General features: G+C 36.7%; 1 protein-coding gene across 1 annotated transcript; it reads right to left on the reverse strand.

Annotated features, from left to right (window-relative positions):
• Positions 1 to 11,305: 11,305 nt before the first annotated feature.
• LOC137715356 (probable glycerol-3-phosphate acyltransferase 3) lies at positions 11,306 to 13,538 on the reverse strand. Its single transcript, XM_068454656.1, has 2 exons — positions 12,787 to 13,538; positions 11,306 to 12,471 (listed from the first exon to the last, which is right to left on the reverse strand). The coding sequence occupies exons 1-2, from the start codon at positions 13,510 to 13,512 to the stop codon at positions 11,584 to 11,586; spliced, it is 1,614 nt and encodes a 537-aa protein (XP_068310757.1). The 5' UTR covers positions 13,513 to 13,538; the 3' UTR covers positions 11,306 to 11,583.
• Between the last annotated feature and the right edge of the window lie 13,156 nt (positions 13,539 to 26,694).

Raw genomic sequence — 26,694 nt, forward strand, 5'->3', positions numbered from 1 at the left:
CCTTTTTACAATGTAATTTGTTTCTTTGGTCTTCTAATCATCAAATACATGACTATTGACTGTCTAATTGTACATTTGTGAGTCCTGAATATCGGTGTAGAATTCTAGTTCCAACATGTTCTTTACAATGGTTTCTTGGGAAATCTTGCATTCCTTGATTTTGGAAAAATATTGGGCTTCATGTGGAGTTGTAAGATTTCAAATTTAGGGAGTTTACTTGATGACTGTTTGATAATCATTTCGTTTTTAGGTTTTATTTATTTTTTTTAAAGAGGAAAACTTGTTTGGTAATTGTACGGTTTATGAAAAGTGAATTATTTTTTTGAGTTTTTAAAATTTGGCTTCGTTTTGGTTTTCAATTTTTTTATTTTTTATTTTTGAAAATGAAAATTAAAATGATTACTAGCATAAACTTGTCAATATCAAAGTCCTAGTATGTGGCCTTTTATTAGTGGGGTAATATTAGTGTTCTAAAAATCGGCCTAGGCGGCGCGTATACATTGGGCAGAGATCAACCGCCTCGATTAACTCGTAATCAGTTGCAAAATCGGAGAAGGTATTAGACGGACGTTGGGTGGGATTAGGAGGGATTAGGCAGGTCTAGGCGGAGCTATGCAGGTTTGTGTGGGGCTGGACGGGGCTGGGCGGAGTCTAGTTGGTCGTATTTGAAGACGTCGAAATCAGGAAAAATTTTGAATTTGGAAAAGTCAAGTTGCAGTCGAGAGGAAGAAGATGACTGGTGGGGTCCATCTTTTTTTTTTTTTCAATTTAAATGGACAAATGTGGTCTTTATGGTCCTACCACACTGTTTGGTTCCGTGTTTCACTATTTTATGTTCTTTTATTTCTGTTTATTTTTTTGGGTCAATATTCTTTTGTTTATTTTCCCACCCAAATCAATCATCATTTTTAACTTTTTAAATATTTTTGAATTGTTTTATTATTCCTTTTCCTTTTAAGACCATTTATATTAAAAACCCTAACATTACATATATATTGTTTAAAAAAAAACATATTATTTATATAATAAATTTAAATTATATATTAAATTAACTTAAATCCGCCTAGGCCACCTTCTAGCCGCCTAGGCGCTAGGCCCCTTCTCGTCGCCCGACTAGTGTCTAACGTCTTTTAGAACCTTGGATAATATTACAGAGATCAAATTTGCAAACCAAATGATGTGATTGTAAATGGTTAGATTATTAACAGTATCGATTAACGGGTTTATTTTTTTATTGGTGATACATCATTTGGTTTAAAAATTTGGTCTCTCTAGTGTTACTCTTAGCAATGTGTGCAGTTGCTAAATTTGGCATTTCTACCACCTGGGCTTGGTTAAGTTTTGTTCTTTTTCCAATCTTTTCTTAATTCAGAGGGGAGATTTAAACTCAAGAGTCTCTTGTAACACTGCAAAGTTAAGTACCATGAGATGAAAAAAACCAATCTGCGATTCCAGTCTTATCTTTTTAAGAGAAGATCCTAATAGGAAAGAAAATAATTATTGAAGTGATTATTATTTTTTTGAACAAATGATATTATTTATACCAAGGAGGAGAGGGCCAGCTTAGCCTCATAATGGGCTAGCAATAATGTGGTTCAAATTCGTCTCTGACGAGAATTGAACCTATGATCTCTCACTTACAAATGAAGAGGAATACCTTTAAACTGTAGTAAGTGATCATAGTTATTAATAAATAACTAAATTGAAGTAGATGAATCATCTTTATTACTACACACGTAAGGTATGGGGGAAGGAATGTTTTATTTCTCTCCTCCGTGAGAGCCCTCTGTCGTGAGCGTCTTTCTTTCCCCTATGAGAGAAATGAGTGAGTCCCTCAACCGTATTGATACCTTCTCAGCTATCCCCCAACCATCTGGGTTCAATCAAGCGATTCGCAATAAACCTCAAATCTTAAATCCCAATTTGTTGAAACCCACCACAAATCCTTATTCTCTGTTTTGTGCCATAAATTCCCTTAGCTAATCCTAACTGACAAGGATGGTGGGATTAGGCAGTCGGGGGTTTGGGGAATTTACTCCATCACCTAACATTGGCATCGGGATGATGGCACTTAAGATATCCAGAAGATCTAGTAGCTTCAGAAAAAAGGAAGAAAATTATTACCATCAACAACCTAGGACAATTAATAAGAAGATGAATGTTGCAACTACTAGCGAGTCGGAAATTAAAAGATGGAGGGTTTCAAGTCAAACAAAATAGAGGTATCTTCAACCCATTATTCTTTTTGTGGTTATTGTGAACTTATTACAGGAACAACAAAGTACATTTAGGGGGAAAAGAAGACCAAAATTCCCAAACCCAAACTTGGGCAGATCTTCAACAATTTACCTGTTGTATACATATGTGAATTCAATATGTGCACTGAGTTACGCCAAGAGACAAATGGCGCAACCAGAGGTAGAACAACTGGTGGTCTACCTGGAAAAGTCTATGGATTTGTCGACAATGAAACATGGGATTAAATTGGTGGGAGTAGCTTAACAGAACTTTAAACAAATTTTGGGGGAGGGGGGGTTTCAGGAATATCCTTCTGTCCTCTTGGAAAAAGTTGGGGGAGATTGAAGTCAAATGGGTTCGGGTCAACACCTTCATCATAACTGTCTAAGATGAGAGTATGACCACAAAAGTTCTAAATCAGGTTCCTTGGGCAGTGATGAAACAAAATTTCTTGGTCAAAAGGTGGCCCAAGAGATTGCCCTAGAAGAAGTAAAAATGGAGATGGTCTCATTCTGGGTCTAGATTAGGGGAGTGCCTCTACATTTGACCTCAGAAGCCAATGTTAGACGTCTCGCAAATGAAATTAGGGAGTTCATGGAGTTTGAAGATCTTTCCAAGGCGAGAGGTTTCCTTCGTCCAAGGGTCATGGTGAATACTTCTAAACCCTTGACCACGAGCTGTTGGCTACCAAGGGAGAACAATAAGGATACTTGGGTTGAGTTCAGATATGAGAGGCTGAAAGATTTCTGTTACTGTTGTGGGATATGAGGGCATACAAATAATGAATGCTCTTTCGAATCGACAAAGGGATGGGCTGCTAGATACAGGGAGTGGACAAAAACGAGGCCAATAAGATAAGTGGTGGATTTGGCTAGAGCCATATTATTTGGTGCCGGGGAAAGAATGCTTGCTGGGGTTGTGAGGTATGGGGCCACACCCACACCACATCGAAATGTGGAAATAATAGAACAGGGTGTAATGGGGAAAATGACCCCAACCCATTAGACCCAATGTAAACAGAGGAGGTTCATGATACCAGAAAATGAAGGAAGAAAAGGTACGGGCAGGAATATAGAAAGGCCAGGGTGCGGAGCAATCCTGCACAATGGATCATGACTGGAGGCACTCCAAAAATAACTCACCACGTGTTTATGGGATACAAGCCATCGAGCAATATTTAATCACACATCCTTGGAGTACAGTCAAGGCAGATGATTAACCCATCAATTATGATTCAGGAATTTCCATAAGAGGTTGATACTCAAACACAAGGGAAGGATCTAGGCCTGACAATAGTTCAAATGCTCCCACAATTAAGCATGAGGATTGGTGCAGGTAGGGAGCAACATAAAAATTTGGAAGTCTTCCGGGTTTCTTGGGCTGAGACACAGGAAAGGGAGATAGAGCAATCCAACCAATCGAAACGGGGACCTGATACTAAGACCAGGAGGTGTTCCAATCCCCACAAAAGAAGGTTAAGAGTGGTGAGAGAAGCGAGGTTAGAAAAGGAAAAGTTGCTGAGAGGCTTCAGAGAATGAGTATCAAGGAAAGATGCCAGATGATGGAGAGAGCTATATATGTAGAAGAGGAACTCCAAGAAGTCTCAATTGAATATCAGGATATGTGGAACTACATGGATGAGGTCTCAAAGACGGAAAGGAAAACACTTATGGCGAGAAGAGCGGGAAAATCTTCCTGAGGTGGTGACGACTAGCCTTCAACAGCCGTAAGTTCACCATAACTCACCTTTTTTAGAACTGCCATGGTCTTGGGTCAGACATGGTAGTTCGAGCCCTATATGGGTTGATAAGGAAGTATAGGCCCTTTATGATCTTTCTATCTGAAACTAAGATAAGGGATCATAGAATTGATGGAGTGAGACGTTGTATGAGGGTTTTGGGTGGTTTTAATGTTGCTCCAATCGGAAAACCCAGTGGGTTAAGCTTATGGTGGGACGATTCACTGGAAGTTGATGTCATTTATTCCTTAAAAAAATATTATAGATGCACAGGTTAGAGAAGTGGGTGAGCAAAAGTGGGGTCTATAAGACTTCGTATCGAGCGGAGAAGGAGGAATTCTGGGGGTGGGTAAACTCTAACTTTACCCCTTCTTTTATCCCCTGGCTATGTGGACTCAGATGCTTTATAATCGTCCAAGATATTTGGTGAACTTTATGAACTGCACGGGGTTGATGGACTTGGATTTGAATAGGCATGCCTTCACTTGAAGAGGTACCCGATATGGAGTTCTTATTGAGGAACGTATTGACAGGGGTCTTCTCAATAATCAATGGCAAGAGTTGTGGCCAAATACTATTGTCACCCATGATACGGTGATGGGTTCAGACCACTGTCCGATCATCATGCAATATGAGCTAGGCACTAAGAGAGGAAGAAAGCAATTTCGGTTTGAAGTTTTTTTGGCTAAGGAGGAAGATTGTAGGGAGTTGGCTAGATCCTGTTGGCAGAGACCTTGCGAGGGGAATATGATAGATAAATGGCACAAAAGGATCAATGTTTGCTGATCAAAATTAATCCAGTGGAGCAGGAAGAAGTTTAAAATGAGAGACCGAAAAATCGAAGAGCTCTTTGCCCTCCTAGACGAATTGCAACTAAGGTGGGGAGAAAATATTGAACAAAGCAAGGAGTTGTAAAAAAGGGTTGATAAGTTATAGGAACAGGATGAGAGTTTTTGGCAGCAAAGACCCTTGGTTAAATGGCTTCAGAAGGGTGACGTCAATATTTTTCCATCAATCTACTCTACAAAGGCGAAGGAGAATAAGACTTGGGAGGAGAACCCGGGGAAGGTTCGGAACTTGATCGAAAACCACTTTATGAATCTCTTCAAAACCTCTGGACATAAGGAGTGGGGATCGATTATGGACTGCATTCCCCTGATTATCACTAATGACATGAACGAGTCTCTGAAAACTTGAGTCACAGTGGAGGAGATCAAAGCTGCGGCACACCAAATGGGGGGGGCTTAAGGCATCGGGGCTGTATGGATTTTAAGGTGTATTTTATCACACATTTTGGGAGAGCATTGTGATCGAAGTTAATGAGTTGGTCAGGGCTATGGTGACTGGGAACGGTTGCCCTAGTCAGATCAATTCCATTCACCTTGTGCTGATTCCAAAAGTACATAACCCGAAGACGGTTTCGTAATTCCGACTGATTAGTCTTTGCAACAACTCCTACAAAGTCCTATCCAAGGTGTTTTCGAACAGGTTGAAGCCCATTTTGCCGAACCTTATCTTTCCCATGCAAAACGCTTTTGTGGCGGGTATACATATACAAGATAGTATTAGGATTACACATGTGCTCTTTCATTTCCTCAAGCTTAAGAAAGCAAAAGGTAAGTTCGAACTTGGTGTCAAGTTTGACATACACAAAGCCTATAATCGGGTGGAGTGGGACTTCCTGGAGGCAGTAATGGAGAAAATGAGGTTTTGTCCTACGTGGCGGAGGATTGTAATGGGCTGTGATAGCGCAGTTAGCTTTGCCGTCATCTTTAATGGACAACCTGGGGATAAGTTTGCTCTATCTCGAGGATTACGATAGGGGGACTCTTTATCCCTATACTTATTCCTTCTGGTGAGCGAGGTTTTATCCCGGATGATTGAGTCGACTATGGAAATGAGACATTTGGATGGTGTGAGGATGAACCTTAATGGCTCGGTAATCTCGCATCTCTTCTTTGCTGACGATACGTTGATCTTTCTGAAGGCAGATAAGAAGAACTACACTAATTTAGTACAATTATTGGTTGAGTACCGCTCAGCCTCTGAGCAGGAGGTTAATATTTAGAAATTTAGTGTGTTTTTCAGTGCAAACATTCCAGCGGCTGCCTCCGTGGAATTGGGGGACATTTCAGAATGCTTAGTGCTAATGATCTCATCACCTATTTAGGAGTTCCTGCCATTTAGGGTCGATCAAAAAGGTAGGGACTGGCCTATGTAAAGGGAAGAATCATGGGAAATATCCAAGGGTGGAAACGAAGTACATTGTCACAAGCAGGAAATGAGATTATGATAAAGGTAGTGGTACAAGCTATCCCTGCCTATCTGATGAACTTATTCAAATTTCATGCGGTGCTTTGTAACGAGTTGGATGCTCTTATATCTGGGTTTTGGTGGGGACAAATATATGGGGAAAGAAGAATCCAATAGGTGGCGAAGGAAACTCTTAGCCTATTGAAGAGTAAGGGAGGTATGGGATTTAGGAACTTCTAGGACTTCAACGATGCACTTTTAGCAAAACAGTGCTAGTGCCTTATTCATAACCCAATGTCTCTATGGGCTAGAGTTTTAAACGCCAGGTATTTTCCTCACTGCTCGTTTCTTGATGCTCAACGAGGATGCTGAGTGTTGTGGGTTTGGTCCAGTCTATTGGTGGGCCGAGACCCACTGTTGAAGGGGGCACATTAGCAGATCAGGGGAGGAAGGGACATGCGTTTATGGGCTGATAGATGGATCATCTCCCTTTCTTTGGGACATCCAATGCCGAAGGGTGAAGTGGTGGTATTTAGAAACACTCGGGTTAAGTCACTAATTTGTGAAAATTCTAGATCCTGGGATATTGACTTTCTTATGGACTTTTTATCATCGGAAGAGAAGATCACAATTCTTGATATTGTGATTAAAGACACTTCTAAAAGATATAGGCTTGTCTGGCCCTTTTACAAACGTGGATGATACACGGTGAAGTCGGGGTATCACTAGGCACATTCGAGGGCTTACAACTTAGAGGGTCAGTGCCCGTCCTACATTAGACATTCCTCGGAGCAAATTTGGAATGTCATTTGGAAGCTGAACACTCCTAAAAAAATTCAAAATTTCATAGGGAAAACAATATATAGGGCATTTGCCATGATAGTTGATATTTTCAAGAGAAAATCTTCCCACTCCCTGATATGCCCTATCTGCCAAGACTGTGATGAATTTGTGGAACATCTTTTCCTTCAATGTCCATAGATGGAAGCAATATGGTTTGTTGGGGCTCTAAATTATGGGGTTGATAGGGATGGCATCTCAACATGGGCGCATTGGTTAGAGTACCTTATCAACTATGGCTGCTGGGCTAACTAGGATAAAGATTGGCTACTCTCTCATGTTGCCTTCATGTGTTGGCATATTTGGAAAGAAATATGCAACCTCCTCTTCAACCAATGTGAAATCAACCCGTCAAAGGTTCTTCTTGCCATCTCAAATGCAATGGGCGCTTTTCTCGAGGCGAACCATAAAAATGTGGATCATCCTGCCTCTATCTCTAGTGGTATTGTTGAGGAAACCAGATGGTCCCCTCCTATTTCCCCCTTCATCAAAATCAACGTAGACGCAAGCTGGGTTACTTATAGTGGATTGGGGTTTGTGGGGATAGTCGTATGAGACGACGATGAGAAGTTTTTGGCAGCTGAAGCCATGGCACTCCTGTATAGTTGTGAGTTGGGCATCTCTCTGGGACATAGATGGGTTATTCTGGAATCCGACTCCCTCGCGTCTATCTCATGCTTGAATGGCAGTTGGGGGGCTTATCCTGTTTTGGCGAAGGTCGAAAAACTAGGGGATTCCTTCTAAGACTGTCGCTGGTCTTGGACTCCAAGATCAGCCAATATGGCAGCGGACTTGTTAGCGTCGACGAGATCTTAGGAGATGTGTGATGTTTTATGGGTTAATCGACCTCCATCTTCTTTGGTTTATGTCCTTAACAATGATGGCTTACCTTGCCCACCTTAAGTTGTTTTGGCAGTGCATGTGGTGACACTTTTGCACTTGGTGCGGCGTCTATCTTCCTTGTATCTCCCTGCACTGCTCGGTTGGTTGTGTTGTGCTAGTTGTTTGCCTTGGTGTAGGCTTTCTGTGTAATCTTGGCATTTTTGCCTTGGTAATGAATCACCAGATTCCCAAAAAAAAAAAAAAAAAAAAAGGTATGTGGTTTGTGGAGCAGGAACAACAAACGTCTTCCAAGGTAAGTGGTCGGTGAATGTGCCACTTGTATGACATTGATTTCTCGACGGGCAAGAAAAAGAGGATTTACATGGCACAAGTACCCCTACCAGGATGGCGTCTCATGCCAACGAAATAAAGAAATTTTAATTTCTTCTTGTCTACATATCCTTGTTTCATTGGTACGAGACACCACCTAATGGTGTATGTTGTTCCATGTAATTTTGTCTCCAAGAAAAATGCCTGCTTGGTTTAGTTTGCTTAGACTTTCACGCGTTTTAACTTTTCATACATCCTTATTTATTTCTAATAATCAAATTGAATAATTAGATGAAAAGAATAAAATATAATTAAAAAAAGAGATGTGTGAGATGCTAAAAGAAGAAAAATATAGGCTTTTTAGCCAAAATGGTCCCTGAGATTTGTATAACTCATCACTTTGGTCCTTGTGATTTGAAATCAATAGAATTGGTCCCTGAGTTTGTCCACAATCAATCATTTTGGTCATTCCATATAAAATCTCCATAAAATAAAGATAAAATGACAAAAATACCCTCAATTTTTGTCAAACCATTTTGGCATATTGTTTATTATATTGAGGGTAATTTTGTCAGTTTGATCCTTATTTAACATAGTTTTTCACCGAATGACCAAAATGATGATGGTGGACAATCTCAAGGACCACTTCTATTGATTTCAAATCTCAGGGACCAAAACGAGGAGCTAGACAAATCTTAAGGACCATTTTGGCTAAAAAGCCAAAAATATAACATACCTCCAATAGAGGGGAAAAGTTTGTGACCATCTAAACTTTGATTCACATGTTTAATTTAATAGACCTCCCACAGAGGGAATAAAAGTTTGTGATCCATTATTTGAAGATGCCAACAAAGACATTAGCTACACCCAAAACGTAAATAAATCAATAAAATTATGTGGAAACCAAAATACGTGCAATAAATTGTGTGGATACCTGGGCGAAGAGTTTATTTTGAAGACTTACATTTTTTGGGGTTTCTCTAATATACACCGTAAGAATTGGGATAAAATCAACTTCTTAATGTTTTTATTATAAAACAAATGCATAGGGGTGGGCTTCGAAAACCAAAAACCAAAAACCAAAAAATGAACCGATTGAAAGTCAAATTGAAACTAAAAAAAAAATCTATCTGAACTGAAAACTATTTGTTCGTTTGGGTTTTGTTGGTTCAAAAATCGAACGGAACCGAATGAGATATAAATTAATATTTTATTTATTTATGTTGGGTATTCATTTTTCAAGCTGAATTCCAAGTCAATCATTAATCTAGTTTCAATGCAAGGCTAGATAAGCCTAACCTTAGACCCAAATATGTTGAAAGCCTTATTTTTTTATATTTTTTTTCTTCATTTTATCTCCAGTTTCAATGTTAAAAAGACAAAATAAAAAAATTGAGAAAAACTGAAACCAAGCCAAAACCAAAATACAAATTGAAAAAACCTGACCAAATCAAACTGAATAGTATTTTCAGTTTAGTTTTCAATTTTGGTAAAAAAATTGAACCGAATGAAATCGAAAATACTCCAACAAATGCAATATATCAAGCAAGTTTGTAGAATACAATTTTGTCTATTTGATTTGCCTGTATCATTAAAGATGCTCTACCATGAGACGTACGTCTTCTTTTTGTTTGCTTCTAACTGTCATTGCAATATTTTATAGACTTGAATTATCTCCCCTCTCATCCCCTTCTTTTAATCTAGACTGTTCAAAAGAAATGGCTTGAAGTTGTGTCACACATTTAATGAGCTTCATTTTATTTTATTTTTATTGCTTTCGTTCAACACTCCTTCGTCTTCTCCGCTTATGTCCACACCATTTACCTCTTTCTTTTGCACACCAAATATAGTTGGCTCCTCAAGTTGATTTTGACGTTGTAACAGAACTTGACAGCTATCTCAAAGGTCTCAAAGCTATCAGGGAAGTCGGAGAGAATTCTTGGATTGCATCATCGTTCTCATCAATTTATTCAACAATTTTCACATGCGCTACACAACGAGGAGGAGATGGGAGGGGAGACAATAAATTTGTGTGTATAGCAAGAGACTTGTAACTCAAATAGTTAAAAAGTATACAATTCGACACCTAAAAGTATACTCAGACCTTCCTCTTTCAATTTTTGCTAAAATATACTAGAACCTTTCTCTCTCAATTTCACTAAAATACTTTAATTAACCTTCCTCTTCCAATTCCGCTTGTATAGAAAAATAAATAAATAAATAAAATCAAAATAAAACAACATATAATTATGATTCAACCCAATTACATATAGCTACAAAATTATTGGTCTGAGTCATTGGTCTGGATCACTTGGACAACTGGTGGGTCCGGATCACGGATCACTTAGAGCATTTTCAAGACACAAATAAAATGATGTATCTGGAATGGGTTCATTGTCACAATGACATTTCAGTTCAATAATATAATGTTACGTGTAAGTTTCTCTTAATACGTATTGTATTATTGAAATCTTATTTATGAATCTCTAGTTTCAATTTTAGAGGTGTAATATGTTGTTCGATCTAATGAAGATGATGTGAATTCGGAATGTACATGTTGTAATTCAAGTCAATTTATTGTGAGCGGTTGGATTTTTCTCTCTTTCTTTGCATGGACAAGACTTACATGGCATGGGTACACTGTCATGGTGACATTTCATGTCAATAAGATAAATACATGTGTGAGTTTTTGTCCAAATATTCTTATTTCTTTGGCATGAAACGTCACGTAACGTAACAGTGTACTCGTGCCAACTTGTTCTCCTTTACTTGGGGCCAGCGATGCATGGTGGGAATTTAGGCATAGTTTTATTTTTAATAACAATTTGGTGGGTTGGGATTGTCATACCATTTCGTTATGTGTTTAATAGGATCAACTACTAAAAGAAAATTGATTTGTTCTTAATTTATAAAAAAAAAAAAAATCCACCATTTTCATACCTTTTTAATTTCAGCACACTATTATCCCTCAACTAAATGTAGATACTTGTAACTCAAGTAGTTGAAAATATTTAACCTTACAAATGAGATCATACTCTGAGTCTCTCTTCCTCAATCTCGCTTGTATGTAAAAGTAATTAAATTAAACAAAATAAAACAACTTATCATATATGATACAACCAAGTACATGCTTATTTTACAAGAGGATAAGCTCACGTAATCATATAGGCTCACAGCCATGGGTTTGTGGATCACTTGGACCACTGGTGGGTCTTGATCACGTAAAACCAATTCCAAATAGATAATACCTAATTGATGCTTACATTTATAGATCTGATGGTCACATACTGGAGAAGGACTTACAAGTCATGGAAACACCGATACCATAACATCCTGTTCCATGTAAATTACTCCCTACTGATTCACCTTGAGCTTTTCAAGCTCCCATCATTACCTGCCAACACCATATACTTATCTTTCCTTGTGAGACCGGTGCACTCAAACCCTAAAGCCTTACCTATCTCATTTTGTACATGATTGGCAACTTCAAACCTTGATTTCCCTCCAAGATTGCATGTTTCTTGTTCAGGCAGTTTATCAAGGAGCTGGAGGGTGTAAACAGGATGTGGATTCATGAAATGAAAAACTGGATCCAAACTTTTGAACCCACTAGCACATGTACCATAAAACATATTTACTTTCACATCAATGGCTACAGGAACAATGTCATCAGTGAGCTCTGCAAACAAAGGGCTGAACCTCAACAAATATGGCTCTCGGCATGTTGTTCCTTCTGGGCAAACCACAAGATCTCCTTGTTGCAACAGTTTCTCCATTGTTTTTGCGTCTCTCTCTCTATCTCTGGTTAATCCGATGGTTTTCATGGGGGCAATTTTCTCATTGACTTTGCTCAAACTGTATGTGACAGCAGAGAGGGATTTGTCAATGGCTAGTTGGACATAGAGTGGATCTAGGAGGGTTCTATGGTTGCAGACATAAAGTCTTCCCCTTTGTTTTTGGGCATCATTTGTTCGGGAAATTGGGGATTTGGGCTTTGAAATTGTGGTGATTGTGCCTGTGAAGGCCAAGATTGGAGAGGAAATGCTGTGAGGGAGAAAAATGCCAGTGAGGAATCTTATGATGCAGATGAAAATTCCTAGAGGGAAGTACATGAACATGGCTAAGGTGGCTGCTGGGGTTGGGAAGAAGGCCAATCTTCCATCATGGAAAATCAAGGGTTTTGGGTATTTTTGTTTTGCTAGGGTTTTCCAGTTTTGCTTCTCAGCTTCGGTCACCATGTAAATCTCATCCTGAAAAAAAAAAAAAAACACGTGGGTATACAATATTTTAAATCATTTTAATTAATTTTAAGAAAGAGAAATTCGACGTAGGATAAACCAACATACTATTTTAGCCAACATACCGTCTTAATATTATTATTAAAAAGGGAAATATCCGACACCCAAAAATGATTACTCCTACAAGAAGACTTTCTAGTCAAGTGACCATGTTATTATTAAAAAGGAAATATACATAGAGTTGCTCATGATGCAAAATCAACATCAAATTGAGAGAGAGAGAGAGAGAGAGAGAGAGAGAGAGAGTCAAAATGACCATTGACCAACCTTGCAATGAGAAAAGAGTTGCTCATGCTGCAAAAAACTATTTTGGCAACCAATTATGCCAATAGTTTGAGAATCTGTCTTGATCTCCTCTCCAAAAATTACATTTGGATCAAAACAGTTAGTCTCTTTTTCCTCCATCAACCCCACAAAGTATCCAGCAACAACTTTTAGCTCTCTTGCAACAACAACATCAACCCCGACATAATCCTTCAACAACCCTTCAACCATCACCCTAGGCAACTCACTCACTCCCACTTTTTTCCCACATCTCATCACCACATCAAGCCCTTCACTCCCAACATCCTCCAAAAAGAACTTGGGCAGGACAGCTGTCCCAACCCTCATCCTATCCTTCCTAATCCCACAAAAGCACAAAAAAACCATAATATTTAGGCCTAACTCTCCACCAACCAAAAAAACTAGAGGGCTCAAGAGAAACAAGATCATAGCTCTCAAAAGCCCTCCAGCCTCAAAGGCCACAAGCAGGAAGTAAGGAAACAGTGAAGCTGATGACTTCAAAAGTGCTTCCTCAAAGTGGAAAAGCACTGTTTTGTTTGAAAGCACTTTTGCCTTTTGAGCAAGGGTTTTGAACTTCTGAAAGTTGAAGTGGGTTGCATGGGGCTGGCTGGCTTTTTGTTCTGGAGGGGATGATGATATGTTGCTTGGTTTGCTGTGGACTTGGAAAGAGGAGGAAAGTGCTTCTAGGGAGCATAGATTTCCAGACATCTTTGGTGCCTTCGCTTACTACATTTTTTCAATAGATGCAGCATATTATATATTATTACGAGGGTTCATTTATGATTCCTTCATGGTTTAGGTATGAGTTTTCAATTGGTATCGTGGTGGGTTCTCTACTATTTTTATATTTTCATTTCCAAAAGGTACATAAAGTTATATGAAAAATGCTAAGAAAATCAAAATTTTAAATTGTAACATCCCACATCGCCCAGGGAGTGATCCTCAAATGTATATTCTCATCCCTACCTAGCACGAGGCCTTTTGGGAGCTCACTGGCTTCGGGTTCCGTAGGAACTCCGAAGTTAAGCGAGAAGGGGGCTAGAGCAATCCCATGATGGGTGACCCACTAGGAAGTTGCTCGTGAGTTCCCAAAAACAAAAACCGTGAGGGAATGGTAAGCCCAAAGCGGACAATATCGTGCTACGGTGGTGGAGCGGGCCCGGGAAGTGGTCCGCCCCGGGCCGGGATGTGACAAATTGGTATCAGAGCCAATCCCTGGCCGGAAATGTGCCGACGAGGACGTCGGGCCCCTAAGGGGGGTGGATTGTAACATCCCACATCGCCCAGGGGAGTGATCCTCAAATGTATATTCCCATCCCTACCTAGCACGAGGCCTTTTGGGAGCTCACTGGCTTCGGGTTCCGTAGGAACTCCGAAGTTAAGCGAGAAGGGGGCTAGAGCAATCCCATGATGGGTGACCCACTGGGAAGTTGCTCGTGAGTTCCCAAAAACAAAAACCGTGAGGGAATGGTAAGCCCAAAGCGGACAATATCGTGCTACGGTGGTGGAGCGGGCCCGGGAAGTGGTCCGCCTCGGGCCGGGATGTGACATAAATTATTATTTGTATATCACGTAAAGTAGTGGTTAATAGTTAAGCTTCGTTTTTAGTGATTTGAAGAAAAATTTAAACCATCAACCTCCATAATATGTAATTTATTGAAAATGATTTAAAATTTTGATCTCTCTAACATCACCAAGTTATATACATGGATTTTCCAATTTAAACTATGAAGATTTTGTATTTATATATTTTGGAAAATAATATATGTTGTATAAGTCAAGTATTTATATTTATATTCCAATACAATAAAAAGTATTTATATTGACATATATTTTTGTCCAAACCTAAAATTTATATTTATATTTTTGAAAATCATATCTTTTGTAAAAACAAGCTAATTGATTAACTGTTTTTTATGCGATCATTAATTTTGGGTGAAATAAGACTACAATACTCTTACATTCGACAAAAGATAATGTACAAAGTGATATGCACATATCATGTAATTTTATTGATTACATACTATGTCATATTAGTAACTGCATTTTATTGGATATATCACACACACATATATAGTTATGTATTAAGTTGTACGAAATACTTCCCATGTAGATATTCACAATTTTGTATAGGTTCGAGAACAATTTTGCTCATTGTGTAGAATTAGTATGTGGGTAATGTTAAGGAGATTAAATTTGCAAACTAAATGATGTGTCATCGTAGGAATGAATACGTTTATCAACACTAAGTCATAATTAATCCAATTCCCAATTTCCATGCCATTCAGGTTGCAAAATTTAGTCTGCAAATTTAGTCTTAATAACATTACTCTGATACATGAAACTAATTAAATCATATTTAATATGAAAATTTGAGTGTAGCAATGTAATCCTTAAGTGCCCCAAAGTTTAAAGCTCCCTCTCCATAATTTTTAGATTAACAACAATTGTGCATGAGATTTGGACTCACGATTTTTTTTAATACAATGGATACTAAGCAATTGCTAAAGCAAATAATGTGCAATTTGATTTTAAGTGCTGATATATTACCTCCAATTGTTAAAAAATATTTCCTTAACATGTATCTTAGGGAAAACGATAATAATGGTAATATATAAGTATCCATAGTTATGCACATTAAACTTCGAAGTTAATTTACTACCCCTCTGCGATGGACCAGTTAATTTATAGATGGAAATCCTGTGGCAGGAAAAGAATTGGGAAACCATTTCCTGAGTATTTGTACCATGTATTCAAGGTTTTGTTCGGAATATTTCCTCTCATCCAATATATGACAAAAAGAAAAAACATGCATCTCTATGAATGAAGGACTTGTATTACCCTGGCCTCACTCATACACAAATGTAATTTCCTTAGTATTTTTCTTAGTCTATTGCAAAACGACAAACAAGCGAAACGAGAGGGAGTGAGAGGGGGAGAAAGGGGGAGAGAGTTGAATGCACACATACGATATGGGTGAGAGTAGTTCAGATTCACTACCAGGTCGTAGCCAACATAATCTCTGGCCTTCTTCTCCTATATATCTAATATAGCATATCTATATAGTAGAATAAAGTGTGGGCAGTGTTGCGAGTGGCAGTCGTCCAAAGGTGAATATTTAACAGCGACCAACAACTAAATCATGAAATATGTCTAAAACTGAACCGTCCAAAGGAAACCTACCTGCATGGGCATTGGCCAAACCAAACTAAGAAGGCAAGGACAGATTGAACATCGATCTCTGAGCAAGTAATGAACCACACCAAACGTAGCAACCAGTGAACCAGCAGATGTACAGAGATAGTCTTTGCTATATAGAACCAATCAACGCATGACAAACAGAAGTATGAAGAAAATGAATAGGATGCATGCATACTAGCTATGCATGTGGTAAAGAAGGATAATGTTAAGGAGACCAAAATTTTAAACTAAATTTGCAAATCAAATAATGTGTTACCAATAAGAATTTGGTCTCCCTAGAATTACCCGGTAAAAAAATACATTAATTAATGCAAGAGAGAAAGTAGAGCATGGGGATGAGAGAGACAAAATGAATGAGTATTTTGGTAATCGAGTTAAATGTTCTCTTGATCAGTGGATCAATAATTTATATCATCGATTCATAAATATTTACGTCTAAACCTTATGTTTAAGTATGTCATGCATACTCAAAATCAAAATGTACTGTACATTAAATAATATAAGATAGTATATTTTTATACGATATATGACGTGAATATGAATGAGAATGATAAAAATTTAAGATATTTTAAGTAAAAATAGACTATGTATGAACTTTGGATAGCTGATCGTGAAGTGATAGCATATCGAATAAAGAATGTATTAGTATCCCACTGAAAAAAAAAAAAAAAAAAAAAGCAAGAAAGTGATCGCCTCTTTAATGTGGATGTTACCCATCTAAATTCATTGTTTGCCCAATAACTTATATGTCACGTAGCTTCAATCCTTCCAAACAAAACAAAACACAATAAAACAGTGCAACACGATATCAGGTCAGAACCATGACAACTGTCAAATGAGTTATAAGCCATTAACATGACACATTAATATGGATAAAACGTGTAAAATAAATAAGTATTCCAGTTTCTCTTATTAGGTTAAGAGTTGTTTTGATCTCATTGGGGCTGATAACAACTTAGGCACTTGACGTTGGTTACGGAAAACAAAAGAAATCTTCATGCATAAACATATATACTCAATGCTTTTATTTGGGGAAAAAAGTATTAGTAACAACGTTTATTTTTACATTTTACATTCGAATTAAAACTACCCATCAAAACAAATTGGCATGTCATGTAAGCTGGTTACAAAATCTCAATCCTCAAATGATTATCCAACTTGTGCCCCGTTCGTAGTACATATATAGATATCCACATCTCCTTCAATCTCAACATCCAACAAGAAAATTAATTCAGCAATTAGCGGGGTAAGTAATTAACTTTTGGACAACACAAAATCTTATATGAGTCATTGAATAATGATTTTAAATAAAAAGGGGTGTTTATCGTAAATAATCTTTGAAATTGACCCACAATATAAAGATGATTTTTGAAATTGAAAATTGATCCATATAATTCCTGAAAATAGGTGTCGCAAATCAATGTGGTAGTTTTGTCACAATTTTGTTATATGATGATGTGACACATAAATGTGACCCACAAGACTCACATGTTTTTCTCTCAAATGGCCCAAGAAATTTACTCACACCATCAAGATGGTCTATGAAATTGAAAATCGATCAATGTAATCCCTAAAAATAGGTGTCACAAAATCAATATGGTCATTCCGTCAAAGTTTTTGTTATGTTCTGATGTGGGTTCAATAATTTGATGATTAATTAAAAAAAGTTGTCAAAGTACCTTTTTGCACAATGTGATTATCTCAAGGCAAAACTCGCCACTCTCCGCATCACCAAGATTACCGGGGGAGCACCCAACAAGCTCTCCAAGATTAAGGTTGTGAGGATGTTGGTTGACCAAATGTTAACGGTGATGTCACAGAAGTCATCTCCAATCCAAGTCGTCATCAAAGTTGGTCTCGATCCAATCCAATTCGGTGAAGCGTGTCGAAGGGTGTAAAGATAAGTGTCTTGAAAATTTCTTTTCCAAATAAGAGATGGCAAAGGGAAGGAGTTAGAGGAGTGTGGGTTGAGATTGGAGGTGATTGTGGGACTGAGGAGTGTGGGTTGAGATTGGAGGTGATTGTGGGACTGAGGAGTGTGGGTTGAGATTGGAGGTGATTGCGGGACTGAGTTACTAGGTTGACAACCTTTTTAATTAAGTATTAAACCTATTTCCAATTTATTTTTAATTTAATTAGACTTGTGGAACTCATTTAGAGCATCTCCGAATGAGATGTCAAAATCCTAGGTGGAATGCCACTATACATATTTGACATCAAAAGTCTTTCCAACCAAAGTGTTATTTGCTGACTGAATTTGAAGGCTTAGTGATTTGATGTCAAATTTATTTTTAATTCATTTTAATAGTGGGTTCCATATTCCACTAATATTTCAACCAATAAAATTTTTATTTCAACATTTTTTTTTTAATAATTACAGTCATTTAAAGTTCTATTTAAATAATAAAATAACATTTGACAATTCAGTTGGAGAATGACAAAATTTGACATAGGGCTTCAGATTACCACATCAGCCATCAATTGTAATTTGACTTTTATAATTTAACATTCCCTTTGGAGATGGTCTTATATGTCACATCACTCCATAACCGAATTTTTTGACAGAGTTGTGATTATCTTAATTTGTAACATCTATTTTCAGGAACTATATTGATCGATTTTCAATTTCAATGATCATCTTGTGAGTCAATTTCAAATACCATTATTAGTTATAAATCTTATAATACAATGAGTTTCAGTTGAGAGATGATTTAAACAAATATATTTAAGATATACAAGTGATATTATTATTTTAATTTATACTTCGGCAAAATGTGAGTTTGATCGTTAGATTAATTAGTTTAAATTTGTCTAATTTTAGTGTCTTTAACTTTCTTTTTTTTTCCCTACAATTCTGTTTTTAATTATTTTATAATTTTATAATTTCTTATATAGATAATTTTTTTATGATGAATAATTTATGTATGAGATTGAATTGTTGCAAAAAAATGTCATGGATTGAAGCGAGTCAAGGGAATTACAACATATTTTATGTTTTGCGTGTAGATATACGTAACGTCAGCTGTCCCAAACAATTAATAGATTTATTACTATAGTGCAACGTGTGAACAGTCTGGTGAACTGAAAAAGTTGGAATTTATTGCATCATCTTCATCAATACATATTAACCCTAGCAGCAACCCTGAATTTCCAAAAAGAAAACCCTAGCTATCTTACTGCAACTTTTTTTCCAGGTCCTTTAATGTCATTTCACGCTGAAAAAGAATCGCTAGAATCTTCTTGTGAACAGATGTTTGTAGTCAATAAGGCTACAATGACCGGTCCAATGACTCACACCATTAGGAACTTGCATATATGAATATATGAAACAGATTCGTTCTCACATAACAATTCGGTTTAATAGTTATCTTTGTATAAATTATTTTCACATGATGTTACATTATTTTCACCTCTGTAGTATTACATACTGATCGTACAAACCAATAATACAATAGTTCAAGCACATGAAATTATATCTTTATATAACATTATTAGTTTGAAACACTACGTGTACCTAAAGGATGTATTAAAATCCCTAAGTCAACAGAGAAGTGCCATGTTGGACTCCCACCTACGCCTTAGTGACATGAAGAAAACCCATTAATTCGAGAATAGTATAAGTGTAGTACTATCATGTGGTTTTATCAATCTACACACGTTATAAAATACATCTTATTTGTAATATACAGTTATATATATATATATTAAAAAAAAAAATCATGTTTATAACAACATGGACCATTTTTCTGTTGCATGAATGTATTAATCACATGTGATATCATTATTTTAAGCTAAATTAAAGATGAAAAGGAGAGTTTGAATCAAGAGTGCAAAATGTTCAAGAAAAAGATTCTAACCACCAAATCAATCAACCATTTGCCTCTTGCATGAATATGATCATAAAATATTACAAGTTAGAATATCAACCTAATTTTTTTTTTCCCTCACAAGAAAAACGTCCGAAACCTTGTGCTAGCAAATTAACATCCAACAATAATTTTTATAGCTGGTTTATGATTGCATAACAATACATAGTTTATTTTTTTTCGGACAAATGATGTTATCTACATTAAAAGGGTGGGTGTAATAGCCCGTCCTGGAAATTTTAAAACGTACGCGTGAAAAGACGATTTTGCCCCTAGTTCGATTTCTTTACGTTTTGTCTTATGTTTTTGGGTTTTGTTGGCATGTTTTGGGCCACACACACTCTCCCACACTCCACACCCTTTTCTCCCTATTCATGCACCCTATCCCGAGCCCCATTCCCTTCCCATTTTCCTTCCAACGTACGGACACACACACACAAACACATCAAACCTTCACAGATCAAAGAAATAAAGTATATATTCATGCTCGTGAGGCTCGTAGGAGTCCACCCATACCCATTTCAGGTAAGGATACCTTTGTTTTCACGTCGAACTCGGGATACCCGATTTTGGGTACTGTTCATGCACACGTAATTTCTCATGTTTTTGGGAATTTCAAGCTTGTAGGAAGCTTGGTGAGGTCCCTAGGAGGCTTGGGGTGGTTCGTTTGAAGGTTTTGGACGTCGGGATCACGAGTTTCGAGGTTGGCCGGAGTTGGGGGTATTTTCCAAGTGAGATTTCGTGGATTTTAGCACTTGAAAGTAGTATGATTTTGTTCCTCTCGTTGTAAGCTTCATTTTGGTACCAATTTTGTGAAATTTGGTTGAAAAACGAAGAAGATATCGTGATTTAAAGTTTTCCCGATTTTCCGGCGCCGGAGTCTCGCCGAAGAAGACGACGGAATATTCCGTCAAAACTGACGGAATATTCCTAACGCCGTTGACGGTTACCGTTAGGGATAACGGAATATTCCTGACGGCGTCAACTGACGCTGTCAGCGTGCCAGGCACGTGCCTTCGCGTGGCCGGCGCGTGGGGGCGCGTGCGACGGTGAAAAATTATTTTAAAAATATGGGGATGTTCCTGAGGTTGAGTAGATCACGTTGATGTATTTATACACCCCATTTGAGCTTTGTATGAGAAGTTATTTCTAAAGGTTGGTTATGTGCTTTAAAATTAACGTTTTTATAGTTGTTTCGCATATAGGTGAATCCTATCCCAAGGACGAGCGTGGTCACTCGAGGTAAGGGGGTTACGACCCTTCCACTTACCAGTGAGTGGGCTTTTGGTTTTCTGTATATACCTATATACTTATATTTTCCCAGAAATTTATTTAGAACATTTATTCGTTATATGCCATGCCTATAGTTTTGCCGTTATTTATGCATTGTTAATTGTTTATACATATGTATGTTTGGTGCTGCGGACGCACAGGTAAGTGTCAGGTGAGTTGTGATTATGTTTACTTTCAGTAGTGATTTGACATGCATAGAGAATTCATAACCTGCACCCCCGGTGTTAGTGCTCCCGCCCGAGTTGGGCACAGTCCTTCACGTGATGTTCACTTCCCGCACCACACGCTCAGCTTGGATCCAAGTTAGGTGCACAGTCCTGTCGTACAAACCACTTTAGGTGGTTCCGACTCGTAGGTGACCCCCGACTATTCGCCCAGCCTTCACGTGATCGTAGCACTTGAGCGTATATATATATATATATATATATATATATATATATATATATATATTACACCCAAGCCTGTCGTACAAACCACTTTAGGTGGTTCCGACTCGTGTGCAGGTCTAGTTATTGAGATTGAGATTTGAGCTCTAGATTCAGCCGTACAGGTCACGTTAGGTGACTCCGGCTAACAGTTTATATGATGTTGATATGATTTTACCTGAGCACTTACATTTCATTTTGAGGTTTTGGCATAGCATATTCTTGAGCATGACTGATATATTTATATATATCTATTTTTCTGGGAAGTATACAGGTTTTACGGTGAGGGGTTAGAACTTATTTATTAAATGGTTTTCGAAAAACTTTGTTTTTGCCCACTCACGCTTTTGTTTTGCGCCCCTCCAGGTTCTAGTTGGCTAGCACGTTTGGTGGTTTTCCAAAGGATTTTCCCGGCATTTCTGACAGACGATCACCATCGTAGGACCACCTTCGGGTGTACTTTTGTTGCGACATTTTCTTTTGGACTGCTTTAGGCTTTATGCTCTGAACTTAGCGTCACACTTATGCTTGCACTTGTTATTACTCTATGTAAAACCAGTTTTTATTTATTCGTATTACTATTTCCATTATTATTTTATTAGCTTCCGCACTGTGCACATAGTTACGTCACTTCCACGTGACGGCCAGCATGCCCTGATCTCGATCGGGGTGTGTCAGTGGGAGAGTGGACTAAGCCTCACAATGGGTTATAAATAATGTGATTCAAATTTGCTTTTCACGAAAATGAAACTTAGGACCTCTCACTTACGAATGAAGAACAATATCACTAAATCGTAGTAGTACATGGCAACAATGCATTGTTTGCTACAAACAATTATTTGATACCAACAAATTAGATACCTAGGATGACATTAGGCCATCTCCAACCAAAGGGTCCAGAGGGTTAGATGGCCAGACGGCCGAAAATAGCCCGAAAACCGTCTCCAACAGAAGGCTAGGCCAGAGGGCTCTGGAATCTGAGAAGGCCCCACGGAATCGGAGAGGGCTAGAGGGCTGGCCATTTTTTTACTTATGTTGGATTTCCTATCGATTATAACCGACAGGAATACATTGTATTACTAATATAAATGTATTACTGTCGGTTATAACCGACAGTAATACATTTATACTAAATAATACAAATGTATTCCTGTCGGTTATAATCGACATGAATTCTTTGAATATTTTTTTAACAGTTTTATTATTATTTTTTATTTACAAAAATTTCCCTATAACTTCTATTTTTCATATATTTTTTAAATTCTATTTTTTTCCTATAACTTTTATTTTAAAAATTTGTTTCATATATTTTTTTTTAAATTTCATTTTTTCCTATAACTTCTATTTCACAAAATTTGTTTCATATTTTTTTTAATTCTATTTTTTTTCTATAACCTCCTAAGCCATTATACAACATTAAATTAAATTAAGTAACATGAAACAACATTAAACAATATTAATAACATTAACCAACATAAAAATTATACAACATAAAAAAAAAACATTTAACATGAAACGTAAACAACATTTAAGTTGTAGTTTTTAAATAATAAATTATGTTTGGCTTGGCCCTATGGTCATTTGGCCCTCGGTTGGAGACGGTTTTTTGTGACAGGGCTAAAACGAGCCTTCTGACCCTTGGTTGGAGACAGAGGCAAATATGACCCTGTACTGTTCATTAAAATATTAATATCTTGGAGAATTTTGGAGGGCCGAAGGGCTAAAACAAGCTCTCTGGCCAGCCCTCAGTTGGAGATAACTTAGAAATGTTACAGATTTCTAAAATAGTTAAAATAATATTATAAATTAAACTATTGAACTATTCTAAAATAGTTAATATAATGTATATCAAAAATTTATCAGCATTTTAAAACACTAAAATAGTTAAAATAATATTATAAATTAAAAGAATATAGTGGATTAGAAATGTTTGATTCCATTGGTTCGTTCCAATCCATGAATCCCATCCCAAAAAATGAGTTTAATTGCCAGAACCAATTGAATGGAACAATCACAACCATAACAATGCCATTTATGATTCATTCAATGGCATTGGGATTTGGGATAGTCAGCCAAACACTTTGTAGCCACGCATCTTATTTTTAAAAGGATGTTGGGAGATCAAAACTTTAATTTGAATTTGCAAATCAAATAAGGTATTATTAATATAAAATAAAGGGTAATATTAAAGAGGCCCAATTTTTAAATAAATTTATAAACTAAATAATGTGTCACCGATAAGAAATAAACATGTTAAAATAATAATACAATCATCAATGTTCATATTATTTGGTTACAAAATTTGGTTTAGACATTTTGTGACATCCCACATCGCCCAGGGGAGTGATCCTTAAATGTATATTCTCATCCCTACCTAGCACGAGGCCTTTTGGGAGCTCACTGGCTTCGGGTTCCGTTGGAACTCCGAAGTTAAGCGAGTAGCACGCGAGAGCAATCTCATGATGGGTGACCCACTGGGAAGTTGCTCGTGAGTTCCCAAAAACAAAACCATGAGGGAATGGTAAGCCCAAAGCGGACAATATCGTGCTACGGTGGTGGAGTGGGCCCGGGAAGTGATCCGCACAGGGCCAGGATGTGACACATTTGATCTCCCGCATTACTTTAAAATGAGAACTTTAGGCAATACTTAAATAATAATTAAAAATCCAATAATCAACAATCATATCATTCAGTTTGCAAATTTAGTTTAAAATTGTAAACACGTTAACCAATAAAAAAAAAGGTGCTTTAGATTTTAGTCCTTACAATTCATTATTTCTAGATAAAAACTCATCTATCTTTAAAGATCCAATTTAAGCCCAAATTTAAAATTTGCAAACATATAGGAACACTATTGACCTATTAATACAATTTATTTACACTCATGCCACTCATACTTTATGGTCCCCTTTCCAAATTCCTAAATTTATGCCAAATTAAAAGTAGTAGAAAAAATGAAATAAAATGAAAAAAGTGTTTGCATTAACCGTATCTTTGTCAAACTAGAAAAGTAGTTTTTTTTTTTTCGTGATATATTTTGCAGCAATTTTATCCATATTAATTGGTAGGTAAATTAGTTTGTTCCAATTATTTAAAAAAAATACTACACCTATATTATATATTTTGAATCAAATAACATTCCTCTAACTTGTAGGTAAATTATTTTCTATGTATTGTTATATATGTTAGACACGTTTTGTTGTTGTATAAACATGAGTGGAACATAATATTGTTGATTTTATACATCAAACTGCATTTCTTTTGTTATAGGTAAATTATTTTCCATGTACAAGTACTTATGTTAGGCAAGTTTTGTTGTTGGTACATACAATATTTTGTATCATTGTAAAGAAAGATGTTACATTACACCCATGGTATAATTGTTGTAGGTAAATTATTGGAAATTAATTTGTAGTTAGGTAATGAACATTTTGCATCATTGGAAATGAACATTTCAAAGAGTAGGTAGGTAAATTAATTTGTTCTAATTATATAAAAAAAATTACACTGCACCTAGCTATATTTAATTTTTCCAATTATTAAAAAAATTTACACTACACCCAACCAAATAACATTTCTCTAACTTGTAGGTAAATTATTTTTCATGTATTGTTAGATATGTTAGGCACGTTTTATTGTTGTATAAACATGGGTGTAACACAGTATTTTTAATACTATACATCGAACTACATTTCTTCTTAATATAGGTAAATTATTTTCCATGTATTAGTAAATGTGTTAGGCACGCTTTGTTGTTGGTATAAACATTATTTTGCATCATTGTAAAAAAGAGATATTATATTACACGCATGGTATACTTGTTCGTAGGTAAAGTAATGTGCATGTAGATGATGAAATACAATGTTCTAATATATTAATAAAAAAGGGATAAATTCAAAAGTATTCAAGAGTAGGGTGAAAAAACAGAATCAAATAGTTTTATGAAAATTCAAAACCTTTCTAAAAAATTAATATGCAATAAATTTTTAATAGTAATGTCTTTTTTTTCCTTTTGCAAAATCATTTACTATTTCCTTACAATTAATTGTCTACATCAAGTATGTAATAGGGGTATTTTAGGCATGTGAAAAATGTAAAATGTGTGAATTAATATGAAATTAATGAATTTGCTTATGTGGATCCTAGTCATTGGGTTTTTTTTGAGTAAAAAAGTTATGTAGGGTTTTATATGAAGAAAATTGAGTTTGAAGAGCTAAAGTCGTATTTTCACTAAAATAAAACATGTTAATCAAAGACTAGAGATAATTTCCAACTGCTGAAACACGTTGATCCAAAAACAAGGCCGACATGCATATATGGTCAGAAATCGTACACGTCCAAAGCCCCTAGCAAATTCCACTGTCCAAGTTGTCCATCTTGTTCAGTAGGAAAGACAAGTTGGTCAGAAATCGTACACGTCCAAAGCCCCTAGCAAATTCCACTGTCCAAGTTGTCCATCTTGTTCAGTAGGAAAGACAAGTTGGTCAGAAATCGTACACGTCCAAAGCCCCTAGCAAATTCCACTGTCCAAGTTGTCCATCTTGTTCAGTAGGAAAGACAAGTTACTAATGGTAGGTAGGCTACTTATTGAGTGTGTAAATGAGGGAAAATTTTTAGGTGTTCCGGGTACACCAAAAAATTTTGGTGTACCCACACTCATTAAAATTTGATTTTATTATTTTATTGAAAAAAAAGTGAGGGTAGGATCCACCATTATGAGTGAGGGTACACCAAAAATTTTTGGTGTACCCGGAACACCCAAAAATTTCTCGTAAATGAGAGGTATCTAATGACAATACACAAAAAACAAATCAAAATAATGTTGGATCCTTCTTTCCATGTGCATAAAACACTATCAACCACAGCTGACTACTGCAACTGCAGATTGATTAACCACCTCTAATAAAGGCATTCAAAATCAATTCCCCACAGTCACAAAGCAGTTTTATTCTATGGCAAATTGGAAACAAACAAGTTTTCAGGAGAGCTCACAGTTTTGTGCATCCTCTGCCGCTGCTGCTGCACCTTTTTGCTGTTCCAGGCTGGACACTCACTGGCTAACCTTAACCCGCATTGAACCCGCATTGGTTAATTGGTTCCGGTTA

This window comes from Pyrus communis, chromosome 1 (genome assembly GCF_963583255.1).
Source record: "Pyrus communis chromosome 1, drPyrComm1.1, whole genome shotgun sequence".
Lineage (NCBI taxonomy): Eukaryota > Viridiplantae > Streptophyta > Magnoliopsida > Rosales > Rosaceae > Pyrus > Pyrus communis.